This window comes from Salarias fasciatus, unplaced genomic scaffold, assembly GCF_902148845.1.
Source record: "Salarias fasciatus unplaced genomic scaffold, fSalaFa1.1, whole genome shotgun sequence".
Classification (NCBI taxonomy): Eukaryota; Metazoa; Chordata; class Actinopteri; order Blenniiformes; family Blenniidae; genus Salarias; species Salarias fasciatus.
Window position 1 is genome coordinate 81,792 of NW_021941257.1, and position 13,825 is coordinate 95,616.

Here is a 13,825-nt window from a genome sequence, read left to right on the forward strand (position 1 = left end):
ACCGTCCGCAGTGGGACGGCCGGCATGTGGCTGACTGACAGATTCGGGTTTCGGGTTCCGTGATCGACAATGTGAACTTTATTAAAACTGTAAACTTCCGAACAGGGTGGGCAGGGTGGCGGGTTTGGGGTGGGGCTTGAAGCCGATGCGCTCATTGATTAGCTCCGCCCTCGATGTGGCAGTGGAGGAAGATGCCGAGGCCCCGCCCCCAATGATGTCGACATTGAGGACAGAAGCTCCTCCCACTCCACCTCCTGACTCCGCCTCCTCTCGTTGACGCTTGCGAGCCTGAAAAAAAGGGCTTCAGTCAGTCACTCGTTGCTGGTGAGAACCCAGACCCGGAGGTTCCGGTCTGCCGTCCTTCGCCGCTCCGTTGTTTTTATTGTGATGTTTTCAGTTCATCGGCAGGAGTCCTGAAAGGTGATTATTATTATTATTATTACTCAGAATTTCAGAGGAATGGAGAGCTGCCACTGTTCTCTGAAAGCCTGGCGGCTCGCTGCCTGTGCCTGGAGGGACTCTGGTTCGAGTCTGCAGTCCTGGTTCTGGTTCTGCTGGTCTGGTTCCACAGGCCGCATGTTGAACCGGCAGGACCGGATCAGAAAAGAACCGTGTTTGCTGAAACGGCTCCGGATGAGACACAGCTTCAGGAGGACAGCGTCTCTGTCCCGCTGAGCCACAGTTTGAAGGATGATGAGAAAATGAAGACTGCCAGATGTTAGTTTGGACAGATGTGCAGCGGAACGCTCGGCACGCACCTCCAGCTCCTTCTTCACGCTCTCGAACTCCTCCGTGTCGTCGATCTTCAGCTCCAGGCGGGTCGGCTTCCTCCGCAACATCTTCCCGAGTCAACAGCAGCGTCCTGGAGCCGCCAGGGACAGACAGGGACAGACAGGGACAGGGACAGGGACAGGACTGCGTGTGAGCAGAGACATCCAGAACACAGCAGCGGTTCTGGTCTCGGATCTGGTCCGTACCTGGAGGGTGGAGGTGCAGGTGGAGGCTCGTGTTGATGAGAGTCCGCAGCTCTTCTCCGTCTGGACCCGAGGCTGACCCGGAAGAAGAATTCCTGCTTCCGCCAGACGCGGCGTTCACTTCCGGGTCAGCGGCGCGAGCCGTCTGTGTTTCGGTGAGTCTGAACCTTCACGTGTCCGAACAGAGCAGACCTGCAGAGTCCTGAACGGAGGGAGAGGCTTCAGAGTCAGAACCGGAATCAGCAGAACCAGCTCCTCTCGTTCTGACGCACGTGAGACGTTTGTTTGCAACCGCGAACCGTGTGCACGCGCCTCCGCGTTCCCGCCACACCGACCGAGTTACAGCTGACTGGGATATCCTGTAAGAGACTCTGTTTAACCTGTTAGAGGCTCTGTTTAACCTGTTAGAGGCTCTGTTTAACCTGTTAGAGGCTCTGTTTAACCTGTTAGAGGCTCTGTTTAACCTGTTAGAGGCTCTGTTTAACCTGAGTCTCTGTTTAACCTGTTAGAGACTCTGTTTAACCTGTTAGAGGCTCTGTTTAACCTGTTAGAGGCTCTGTTTAACCTGAGTCTCTGTTTAACCTGTTAGAGACTCTGTTTAACCTGTTAGAGGCTCTGTTTAACCTGTTAGAGGCTCTGTTTAACCTGTTAGAGTCTCTGTTTAACCTGTTAGAGGCTCTGTTTAACCTGTTAGAGGCTCTGTTTAACCTGTTAGAGTCTCTGTTTAACCTGTTAGAGGCTCTGTTTAACCTGCTAGAGGCTCTGTTTAACCTGTTAGAGTCTCTGTTTAACCTGTTAGAGGCTCTGTTTAACCTGCTAGAGTCTCTGTTTAACCTGTTAGAGACTCTGTTTAACCTGCTAGAGGCTCTGTTTAACCTGTTAGAGTCTCTGTTTAACCTGTAAGAGACTCTGTTTAACCTGTTAGAGGCTCTGTTTAACCTGTTAGAGACTCTGTTTAACCTGTTAGAGGCTCTGTTTAACCTGAGTCTCTGTTTAACCTGTTAGAGACTCTGTTTAACCTGTTAGAGGCTCTGTTTAACCTGTTAGAGGCTCTGTTTAACCTGTTAGAGGCTCTGTTTAACCTGAGTCTCTGTTTAACCTGTTAGAGGCTCTGTTTAACCTGTTAGAGTCTCTGTTTAACCTGTTAGAGGCTCTGTTTAACCTGTTAGAGGCTCTGTTTAACCTGAGTCTCTGTTTAACCTGTTAGAGGCTCTGTTTAACCTGTTAGAGGCTCTGTTTAACCTGTTAGAGGCTCTGTTTAACCTGAGTCTCTGTTTAACCTGTTAGAGGCTCTGTTTAACCTGTTAGAGTCTCTGTTTAACCTGTTAGAGTCTCTGTTTAACCTGTTAGAGTCTCTGTTTAACCTGTTAGAGGCTCTGTTTAACCTGTTAGAGGCTCTGTTTAACCTGAGTCTCTGTTTAACCTGTTAGAGGCTCTGTTTAACCTGTTAGAGTCTCTGTTTAACCTGTTAGAGGCTCTGTTTAACCTGTTAGAGACTCTGTTTAACCTGTTAGAGGCTCTGTTTAACCTGTTAGAGGCTCTGTTTAACCTGAGTCTCTGTTTAACCTGTTAGAGTCTCTGTTTAACCTGTTAGAGTCTCTGTTTAACCTGTTAGAGTCTCTGTTTAACCTGTTAGAGGCTCTGTTTAACCTGTTAGAGACTCTGTTTAACCTGTTAGAGACTCTGTTTAACCTGTTAGAGACTCTGTTTAACCTGTTAGAGGCTCTGTTTAACCTGTTAGAGACTCTGTTTAACCTGTTAGAGGCTCTGTTTAACCTGTTAGAGGCTCTGTTTACCTGTTAGAGGCTCTGTTTAACCTGAGTCTCTGTTTAACCTGTTAGAGGCTCTGTTTAACCTGTTAGAGTCTCTGTTTAACCTGTTAGAGGCTCTGTTTAACCTGTTAGAGGCTCTGTTTAACCCTGTTTAACCTGTTAGAGGCTCTGTTTAACCTGTTAGAGGCTCTGTTTAACCTGTTAGAGTCTCTGTTTAACCTGTTAGAGGCTCTGTTTAACCTGCTAGAGGCTCTGTTTAACCTGTTAGAGGCTCTGTTTAACCCTGTTTAACCTGTTAGAGGCTCTGTTTAACCTGTTAGAGGCTCTGTTTAACCTGTTAGAGGCTCTGTTTAACCCTGTTTAACCTGTTAGAGGCTCTGTTTAACCTGCTAGAGGCTCTGTTTAACCTGTTAGAGGCTCTGTTTAACCCTGTTTAACCTGTTAGAGGCTCTGTTTAACCTGTTAGAGGCTCTGTTTAACCTGTTAGAGGCTCTGTTTAACCTGTTAGAGGCTCTGTTTAACCCTGTTTAACCTGTTAGAGGCTCTGTTTAACCTGTTAGAGGCTCTGTTTAACCTGTTAGAGTCTCTGTTTAACCTGTTAGAGACTCTGTTTAACCTGCTAGAGGCTCTGTTTAACCTGTTAGAGGCTCTGTTTAACCTGTTAGAGACTCTGTTTAACCTGAGTCTCTGTTTAACCTGTTAGAGGCTCTGTTTAACCTGTTAGAGTCTCTGTTTAACCTGTTAGAGGCTCTGTTTAACCTGTTAGAGGCTCTGTTTAACCTGAGTCTCTGTTTAACCTGCTAGAGGCTCTGTTTAACCTGAGTCTCTGTTTAACCTGTTAGAGGCTCTGTTTTACCTGAGTCTCTGTTTAACCTGCTAGAGGCTCTGTTTAACCTGAGTCTCTGTTTAACCTGTTAGAGACTCTGTTTAACCTGTTAGAGGCTCTGTTTAACCTGTTAGAGTCTCTGTTTAACCTGTTAGAGACTCTGTTTAACCTGTTAGAGGCTCTGTTTAACCTGTTAGAGGCTCTGTTTAACCTGAGTCTCTGTTTAACCTGCTAGAGGCTCTGTTTAACCTGAGTCTCTGTTTAACCTGCTAGAGGCTCTGTTTAACCTGAGTCTCTGTTTAACCTGTTAGAGGCTCTGTTTAACCTGTTAGAGTCTCTGTTTAACCTGTTAGAGTCTCTGTTTAACCTGTTAGAGGCTCTGTTTAACCTGTTAGAGTCTCTGTTTAACCTGTTAGAGGCTCTGTTTAACCTGAGTCTCTGTTTAACCTGTTAGAGTCTCTGTTTAACCTGCTAGAGGCTCTGTTTAACCTGTTAGAGGCTCTGTTTAACCTGTTAGAGGCTCTGTTTAACCTGTTAGAGACTCTGTTTAACCTGTTAGAGGCTCTGTTTAACCTGTTAGAGACTCTGTTTAACCTGTTAGAGACTCTGTTTAACCTGTTAGAGTCTCTGTTTAACCTGTTAGAGGCTCTGTTTAACCTGAGTCTCTGTTTAACCTGTTAGAGTCTCTGTTTAACCTGCTAGAGGCTCTGTTTAACCTGTTAGAGACTCTGTTTAACCTGTTAGAGGCTCTGTTTAACCTGTTAGAGTCTCTGTTTAACCTGTTAGAGGCTCTGTTTAACCTGAGTCTCTGTTTAACCTGTTAGAGTCTCTGTTTAACCTGCTAGAGGCTCTGTTTAACCTGTTAGAGGCTCTGTTTAACCTGTTAGAGGCTCTGTTTAACCTGTTAGAGACTCTGTTTAACCTGTTAGAGGCTCTGTTTAACCTGTTAGAGACTCTGTTTAACCTGTTAGAGGCTCTGTTTAACCTGTTTGGGCCTTTAACTCAGTTAGAAGCTGAAACAGGAGAACCTTGGTCCTGGTCCGCTGTGGTCTGGAGAACCTTGGTCCTGGTCCGCTGTGGTCTGGAGAACCTTGGTCCTGGTCCGCTGTGGTCTGGAGAACCTTGGTCCTGGTCCGCTGTGGTCTGGAGAACCTTGGTCCTGGTCCGCTGTGGTCTGGAGAACCTTGGTCCTGGTCCGCTGTGGTCTGGAGAACCTTGGTCCTGGTCCGCTGTGGTCTGGAGAACCTTGGTCCTGGTCCGCTGTGGTCTGGAGAACCTTGGTCCTGGTCCGCTGTGGTCTGGAGAACCTTGGTCCTGGTCCGCTGTGGTCTGGAGAACCTTGGCCCTGGTCCGCTGTGGTCTGGAGAACCTTGGTCCTGGTCTGGTTTTGCTGAGCGGTCTCAGTCTGGTAGCGGTCCCGGTGGAGCTGGTCCAGCCGTCTGCCTTTGGCGTCTCCTTCAGGTCTTATGTGAACTTGTCCTCCTGGACATGCCGGCAGGGACGAGTGGAGACGGCACGTCTCTGGACCAGACGTCTCTGACCCTGGTCCTGCAGAGCCCCTACCCAGCATGCTCTAGTTCTGTCCCTGCTCCAACACTCCTGGATCTAATGGTTCTGTCCTCACCAGGCCCAGAGCAGAACCCAGGATGGGGGCTGGACAGGGGCTCTGCAGGACCAGGGTCCGAGACCCCTTCTCTGGACCAGGTGTCCTCTGTCCCGGTCTTTCAGTCAAGGTCAGAACAGGTCCGAGATCTGGAGGTGTTCTGGATTCATCCCAGGTCCAGAGAACCAGAAACCGTTTCCTGATGGTGATGAAGATAACGGACCTGTCCAGAGACCTGTCCAGAACCAGGACCAGGAGATCCAGAACCAGCAGAACCAGGGGGGGACGTGGGCGGCGGTCTGACGGCGTCCTCTGGTCTCGGCCCGCAGGTGGGACAGCGGCAGCGGCGGGACGGGGACATGTCGGACGAGGAGGACGCGGCGCCGGCCGCCAAGCGGAGCCGGGTGTTCTACGGCAGCCTGGAGGAGAAGGAGCGCGAGCGGCTGAGCGCCGAGGCGGCGGGCGGCGGCGCGGCGGGCGGCGACGCCGTGAAGGCGGGGATCAAGGCGGGAAACATCAACATCTCCTCAGGCGAGTCCCGGCCCGGTCCGCCCGGTCCGCCCGGGGCGGCGTCGGCCTTACCCATCATGCCTTGCAGGGGAGACGCTGGAGATGGAGGAGCGGGTCAGCGAGCGGCAGCAGGAGGCGCTGGCCGAGTTCGAGCGGCGGCGCCGGGCGCGGCAGATCACCGTCTCCACCGACGACGCCGAGGTCAAGGCCTGCCTGCGGGCGCTGGGGGAGCCCATCACGCTGTTCGGCGAGGGGCCGGCCGACCGCCGCGAGAGGTGAGACCACTTCCTGTTTCCTGTCTGTCCCCGCCCCCGATGGCGTCGGTATCAACAGTTAAAGCCACACTTCAACATTGTGGCAAACGGGCCCATTGAGCTCAACTCCTCAGTCCTCAGAGCAGCAGACTGACTGTTCTGTGAGGCGAGCTGTTGTTCATCCAGAGGAGAGTCAGGAAGGTTTTCAGGACGGACACAATGGAAGTGGACGGTATTTTTGTTCCCCCTCGTCAAACTCATCAAATACACAATCCAACAACCCCAAAACACTTTGGTGACACGTTGTAATCCACACACTCACTACGCTGTGGAACACCAACACATAATACTGTAGCGTTACGACGCTGAAGTAATACTGGGAACTACTTTTTCTGTTGAAATCACTACGCCCAGACGCCATGTTCAGTAAGTAGTTCCGTCTCAGCAATCTTCACAGAAACAACTCAATCTGGTCATTTTGCTTTAATGTTCCACAGCGTAGTGAGTGTGTGGATTATAACGACATTTCCCGACTTTCATATGGCACTTGAATGCAGCACGGTGTGTGTTCTGGTCCCGCCGCTGTGATGAGGATGTGTGAGGATCCGGTCTGGGTCTGGATCTGGGTCTGAGCAGCAGAACAGGACTTGCATCAGAACCAGGAGTCTCTGTTCATTGCTTACAGTTGTCCATGTTGCCAGTTGCTACGGTAACGCTTATGCTACGGTAACCCCCCCTGGCCTGGGGGTGAAGGAGCGGCCTCACGTGTGCCCGACGTCTTTGACCCTTCCTCCGAGACATGAGGCGTGGACGCCGTCAGCGGCAGACAGGCCGTGGATGAAAACACACCTGACCTCTGACCCCTGTGTGTTCACGTATCCACCATAAGGCGGCGCCATCGCACCTTCAACTGTATCGCCAGATGAGATTAAAGCTCCAGAGAGTCGGTGAAGACCCTCACGGAGGGGCTGACCCGACTGTCAGAGGAAAACAAGAAGATTAAAGAAACGGTGATGGATCTCCAGGCCAGGAGCATGAGGGACAACTGAGTGTTCTCTGGAACCCCGGAGCAGACGGAGGAGGACCCCGAGGCGACGGTGAAGAGTTTCATCAGAACGCAGCTGAAGCTCCCGGAGGAAGCGGTGAAGAACATCTCCTTCCACAGGATCCACCGCCTGGGAGGGAGAAGACCCGGCGAGTCCAGACCCAGACCCATCGTGGCCAAGTTCGTTAACTTCCAACAGAAGGAGCAGGTGAAGAGCCAGGGCCGGCAGCTGAAGGGAACCCACTACGGCGTGAACCATCAAGTCCCGAAGGAGATCCTGGATCGGCGCAGAGTTCTGTTCCCGATCAGGAAAAATCCATCTGGGAGGGCTCCCGCGCCGTCATCGCCCTGGATAAATTATTCATCAACGGCCAGCTGTTCCGTGACCCAAACATCACTCTGTGGCTCTACTGATCTCAGGTGCTGCATTCTCACTATCCCATAATCACTCCGCAAATATTGAGACATAAAACAGCCATAAATTAATTAATAGTCAGTCACTGCCCGTCTCCACTGCACTGCTCACCCTGGATGTGTTTTTTTAAGCATGTTTCTTTTTTCACTCTCACTTTTTTCTCTCTTCACCCTTTTTCACTCTCACCCTCTCACGCTTCACTGTAGCTGCACCCGTTACCATAGTAACCCGACACGCGGGGCGCACCGGGACATCGGCTTATTGACACACATCACTGTACAGGTTCACGTGCACTCTAAGCATGTTGATAGACAGATTCAGATTCACACTCAGCTGACATGCAGGCTGCACACCAGGAAACAACGGGCTCCATTCAGACACCAGGTTCAGTGAAATGATGTAACACTCATAGCTGTCTCGTCATGAACACTCTCAGTTTCGTTTCCTGGAATATCCGTGGGGCTGGTACAAGGGAAAAGAGATTAAAAATTACCCATCGGCTTCAGGAGCTGCAGGCAGACATTGTCTTATTACAGGAAACTCATCTAACAAACTCATCAGTAGATCTTCTCCGATCAACAGTTTCCACAGGTGTACTCAGCCTGTTACAATTCCAGGCAAAGAGGAGTAGCAACTCTTATCAGTAGAAGGTTAAACTTCTCTACTGACAGTTCAATCATAGATCCAGAAGGCAGATTTGTTATTATCACATTATCTATCCAGAATGTTAAACTCTGCATTGCTAACATGTATGGACCTAATGTTGACGACCCCTCCTTCTTTCACTCCCTCTTCTCCTCACTGGATGATCACTCAGGTCACACATTGATTATAGGAGGGGATTTCAACATGGTTTCTGACCCACAGCTGGACAGACTGAGTACCACAGGAAGTCAGCGACTCTGGCAATCCTCAGAAACTGTGAAACAGTACATGAAGGATTCTGGTCTTTGCGATGCCTGGCGCTCTCACCACCCCACTGCAAGAGAATACACATTCTTCTCTTCAGTTCACCATTCCTACTCTAGATTAGATTATTTCTTAACTAGCAGCACACTGATGAATGACATCTCAGAAATCAAAATTCATCCCATCGTCATAAGTGATCATGCACCAGTTTCATTTACTCTCAGAAATAAGAAGAATAAACCACCAACTAGAAACTGGAGATTTAATACATCATTACTTAAAGATCCAGAGTTTATTAGCTATCTAACAAGAGAATGGTCTATATATTTAGAAAATAATGACTTGCCAGATACTTCAGCATGTGTTCTTTGGGAGGCAGGGAAAGCGGTGATGAGGGGAAAAATAATTTCCTTCTCCTCACACAAGAAAAAGAAAGAAGCTTCAAGAACTTTAGAATTGGAATGAAGAATTAAATGGCTGGAGGAGGCTTATCATGTCTCCCCACAAGAGAACATACTGAAGGATATAAGGAAAGCTCAACTTGAACTGAATGAAATTCTAGATAAAAAAACTCAATTCCTGATCCAACGACTCCGTTTAGAGAACTTTGAGCATAGTAATAAATCTGGAAGATTCCTGGCGAATCAGTTAAAAACAAACAAGGAGAAAAACAGGATTTCAGCTGTTAAAGACTCAGAAGGAAACATCAGCCATGACCCAGACAAGATCAATAATATCTTTAGAGATTTCTATCAAGGATTATACCGATCACAAATAGACACAACAGATGAGGAAATTAATACTTTTTTTAATGATATCAACCTTCCAAAACTGAAAGATGAAAACAGAATAGTGTTGGATTCTCCTCTTTCAGTGGATGAACTCCATAAATCTCTGCAGGATATGCCCAACAATAAAGCTCCAGGTCCAGATGGCTATCCAGCAGAATTCTATACAGAATTCTGGACCATGTTGGCTCCACTTTTCATAAAATGGTAATGGAAATAAAAAATAAACGAACAGTACCCTCAAATATGAACTTAGCCAAAATAACTTCAATACTTAAACCAGGGAAAGACCCCACACTTCCGTCCAGTTATCGTCCTATTTCATTAATAAATGTAGATCTCAAAATAATCAGCAAAGCCCTGTCCAGGAGAATAGAAAAGGTAACCCCGCTCATAATACATCCTGACCAAACAGGGTTCATTAAAGGTAGACATTCATCCACTAACATGAGCAGATTAATTAATATAATAGATTACTCCACAATACATAATCTGGAATCCATAATTATCTCTTTAGATGCTGAAAAAGCTTTTGATCGAGTAAATTGGAAATTTCTATTTGGAATATTAACCAAATTTGGGTTTGGAACGTCTTTCATAGATTTGATCAAAATCTTCTATAACAACCCAGCTGCATGTGTGAAGACTAACGAGCAGACTTCTCCAAGCTTCTGTCTGCAGCGAGGAACCAGACAGGGCTGTCCACTCTCTCCTCACTGTTTGCCATCTTTATCGAACCTCTGGCAGCTGCTATAAGACAAAATAAAGACATCAGAGGGATCCTGGCTAACAATAAGATAGAACATAAAATAAGTCTTTATGCAGATGATGTATTGCTTTTCCTGCAGAACTCTCCATCTTCTATCTCCCAGACAATCACACTTATTGACAAATTTTCACTAATATCTGACTATTCTATCAACTGGTCTAAGACTACAGCCATGCCTATAAACTGTGATTTACAAAGTATACCCAATGCTACAATCCAGTCTGGAAACATTAGATATTTAGGCATAAACATTTCTCCAAGGATATCAGAACTTTTAAAACTAAATTATGTTCCGTTACTGAAATCAACAGAGGATGACCTCTTACGGTGGAGACGCTTACCTATATCTCTTATGGGGAAATGATGACTTTACCTAAGGTTAACTATTTATTCTCAATGATACCAACCAAACCATCGTCTGGCTGCTTCAAATCACTGGACTCATACATATCTAAATTTCTCTGGAAAAATAAACCATCACGTATCAGTTTAAAGACGCTACAACAGACTAAAGACAGAGGTGGACTAGACTTGCCTAACTTCAGTAATTACTTCATAGCCAGCAAGCTGCAATATATCTCCAAATGGCTTAAACCGAACAATCCAGATGAGCCATGGCTGGATGTAGAGCAGCATTATGTGAGGATCTAGTTATCTCTGACTTGCCATTCATCAGTCCCACCATCAAATCCCATCGGTGTTTTAAAAGTGTCAACATCAGTTCCTCTTTAATGGCTTGGTGGGACTTTCTAAAGCTAACCAAACCTTCTCTGATCCCGTGTAAACTCACACCCATCTGGAACAACCCGGACATCCTGCAAAACAAAAAGATGATCAACTTCACTCAGTGGAGAAATAAAGGAATCAGCCAGCTTGAACATATCATTGAAAACGGCAACTTTCTATCATTCAATACTCTCATCTCACAATATGGAATCAGCAGCACAGCATTTTTAGAATATCATCAACTTAAATCTATCATAGGTAAAAAGTATACCTTTAATCAACTGCAGGGACAGCTACCTCTCGGGGTCGAAGAATTCTTAAACCTCAGTTCCCCAAAGTTGCTATCAAAGATATATAAAATATTATCAAAGGTAGAAGATGAAATCTTCCTTCCGACCTTAAAATGGGAGGCTGACTTATCTAACAACTTGGACCAAAATGCGTGGTCACAAATATGTTTAAATACTTTCAAAATGACAAAGAATTCAAATATACAACTAATACAATTCAAAATTCTGCATAGAATTCATTCCACAGGACGAAGGATGTTCCAGATGGGTCTATCAAATCCGTGTATCATTCGTTCAATTGATATTCAATTTAGAATCAGAAAACAAAATATTGAAAAATGAGTCGTTTTTCCTTTTTTCGTTTTTAAAATAAAAACAAATAAATGAAAATTGGTTTGTTTTTCAATATCCCGTTTGTTAAGACAGATCAAATAAAGGAAAGTTGAAATACGGCCACAGAGCAGACTTTAATGTGATTTTTCAATTTCTTCGATCTCCGTGACCCGGAAGTTCTGTCGTCTGTGTTTTGGTTTTTGTCGGCGGGAAGGTGGGCGGGTCACGGGACCCTGTGGGTCAGTTTAAGGCCAGCACACACTACTATACACTACTACAGAAGGATCAGGCCGAATTTTGCCCCGATCTTCTCCTCCCGACCGAAGCCGACAAGGTCCGACTGTCGGGAGTAAGATAATGATCTCGGGTCCGATCTTCGTGTAGTGTTCGGGGGGTTCAGAGAGATGTTTTCCGGTCGGAGCCTCTCGGGAGGCGTCGGAAGGGGAGATCGTAGATAATGAACATGTTTAATATTTCTGATCGCAAATCCTGTGGTGCGTGGAGCTCTGAGAGGCGCTGATCAGCTCCGAGTAGAGCTGTCCACTCCCTCGAAATAAAGCTCCCTGATTGGCTGGTGCTGCTGCTTAAAAAAAAACCCTTCAGCTGTCAGAGATGGAGACATGTTATGACAGTGAAAGAGAAAATCAGAACTCCTAAACTCAGCAGTGAAGAAAGTGATGGTTAATCCTCAATACCTGGATCGCTCCTGGATAAACTGGATTTCCTCCATTCAGACCCAAACTCCGATCTGCTCATTCATCTGCATCGCCAGTCCTGCAATAATCCCGATGTTTGAATTCACGTCCACTATTAACCATCATGGGAAAAAAAACAAAACAACTTTCCCTGCCTTCAGAGAGACGAGCGACGCATAATGAAATTTACCTACTCGCTTAAGAGCAGTAGCAGACTCTGACAAAGCTACTTTTTTAAATCACCATATATCTTAAATCATTCTTTTTGTCCCCAGATTGGATAGTTTACACCAGAATAAAATCTCGTTGAGCTTTGATTAGGTAAATTTCATTATGAGTCGCTCGTCTCTCTGAAGGCACGGAGTCAGGATATTAAAGTTGTTGTTTGTTTTTTTTTCATTTATTTTTTTCCTCATTCTTCCGTGATGGTTAATGTAGGACTGGCGATGCAGATCTGAGTTTGGGTCTGAATGGAGGAAATCCAGTTTATCCAGGAGGATCCAGGTATTGAGGATTAACCTCTCACTTTCTTCACTGCTGAGTTTAGGAGTTCTGACTTTTCTCTTTCACTGTCATATAGTGAATATATTTCACATATGTCTCCATCTCTGACAGCTGAGAGGGGATTTTTTTTTAAGCAGCAGCACCAGCCAATCAGGAAGCTTTATTTCGAGGGAGTGGACAGCTCTACTCGGAGCTGATCAGCGCCTCTCAGAGCTCCACACTCCACAGGATTTGCGATCGGAAATATTAAACATGTTCATTATCTATGATCTCCCCTTCCGACGCCTCCCGAGAGGCTCCGACCGGAAAACATCTCTCTGAACCCCCCGAACACTACACGAAGATCGGACCCGAGATCATTAGCATACTCCCGGACCTTGTCTTCGGTAGGGAGGAGAAAATTGGGGCAAAATTCGGCCCGATCCTTCTGTATTGTGTGCTGGACTACAGGTTGACGTGACCCGCCCACCTTCCCGCCGGCAAAAACCAAAACACAGACGATAGAACTTCCGGGTCACGGAGATCGAAGAAATTGAAAAATCACATTAAAGTCTGCTCTGTGGCCGTATTTCAACTTTCCTTTATTTGATCTGTCTTAACAAACGGGATATTGAAAAACAAACCAATTTTCATTTATTTGTTTTCATTTTAAAAACGAAAAAAGGAAAAACGACTCATTTTTCAATATTTTGTTTTTTGATTCTAAATTGAATATCAATTGAACGAATGATACACGGATTCTATCACAATCTGATATCTGTTCACACTGCAATGATAACATGATGACAGCTCCCTCCAGGCCTTGTGGTCCTGCTCACCAGTGCAGAGGTTCTGGCTTCAGGTGTGTGAAGACCTGTCAACATGGTTCACTGCAGCATCCCTGCTACTCCCACACTGAGCCTCTGAGGGGATCTGGGTGAAACTAACATGTCAGTAAACTCAGTCTACATGGTTCTCACCATCTTGTGCATCGCAAAGAAAACTATCCTTGTAAATTGGAAATCCAGAAGTAATCTGAGTATCAGGCAGTTTAAGAATCTTCTATTAGATCATATCAGCTTGGAGACGATGTCTGTCTGTTCAGAGGATCAATCAGCTGAATCTGGTTCCCTCTGGTCCCCTGTGATCAGCTCCATCACTTCCTGTCAGGGGAAGATGAGGGCCTCTCCTCTCTGGGGGGGGGGGGGGGGGGGGGGGGGCTCTACTATCTGGGGGGCTGGCGGTGTGGTTGGTGGGGGGGCATCCTCTACTCTCTGGCGGGGCAGCGTGGTCTGGGGTGGTTGGTGGGTGGGGGGGCCTCTCCTCTCTGGGGGCAGGTGGTTGGTGGGGGGGGGGAGGACTATACATATCTGGGGGGGGCGGCGGGGCGGGTGGTGGGTGGTTGCGTGGGGGGGCCTCTCTCATTTCGAGGG

General features: G+C 46.9%; 2 protein-coding genes across 2 annotated transcripts in view; one reads left to right on the plus strand and one right to left on the minus strand.

The window, feature by feature from the left end:
• Positions 1-55: 55 nt before the first annotated feature.
• On the minus strand, positions 56-1,109 carry cdc26 (cell division cycle 26 homolog). The gene is made up of 3 exons (XM_030086839.1): positions 978-1,109; positions 759-862; positions 56-288 (listed from the first exon to the last, which is right to left on the minus strand). The coding sequence occupies exons 2-3, from the start codon at positions 837-839 to the stop codon at positions 82-84; spliced, it is 288 nt and encodes a 95-aa protein (XP_029942699.1). The 5' UTR covers positions 840-862; positions 978-1,109; the 3' UTR covers positions 56-81.
• prpf4 (pre-mRNA splicing tri-snRNP complex factor PRPF4) overlaps positions 994-13,825 on the plus strand; it is a 16,666-nt gene continuing 3,834 nt past the window's right edge. The window contains exons 1-4 of the mRNA XM_030086841.1: positions 994-1,129; positions 5,505-5,706; positions 5,774-5,960; positions 6,641-6,665. Of these exons, the coding sequence (XP_029942701.1) occupies positions 1,013-1,129; positions 5,505-5,706; positions 5,774-5,960; positions 6,641-6,665 (531 nt within the window). The 5' untranslated portion in view covers positions 994-1,012. The remainder of the gene's footprint in view (positions 1,130-5,504; positions 5,707-5,773; positions 5,961-6,640; positions 6,666-13,825) is intronic.

What these genes read in the sequence shown, in the direction of transcription:
- cdc26 (XM_030086839.1), bottom strand. Translation starts at nt 839, where the DNA reads ATGTTGCGGAGGAAGCCGACCCGCCTGGAGCTGAAGATCGACGACACG. An exon ending in GCGTGAAGAAGGAGCTGGAG is followed by an intron (nt 289 to 758) that starts GTGCGTGCCGAG and finishes CCTTTTTTTCAG; the next exon opens with GCTCGCAAGCGTCAACGAGA.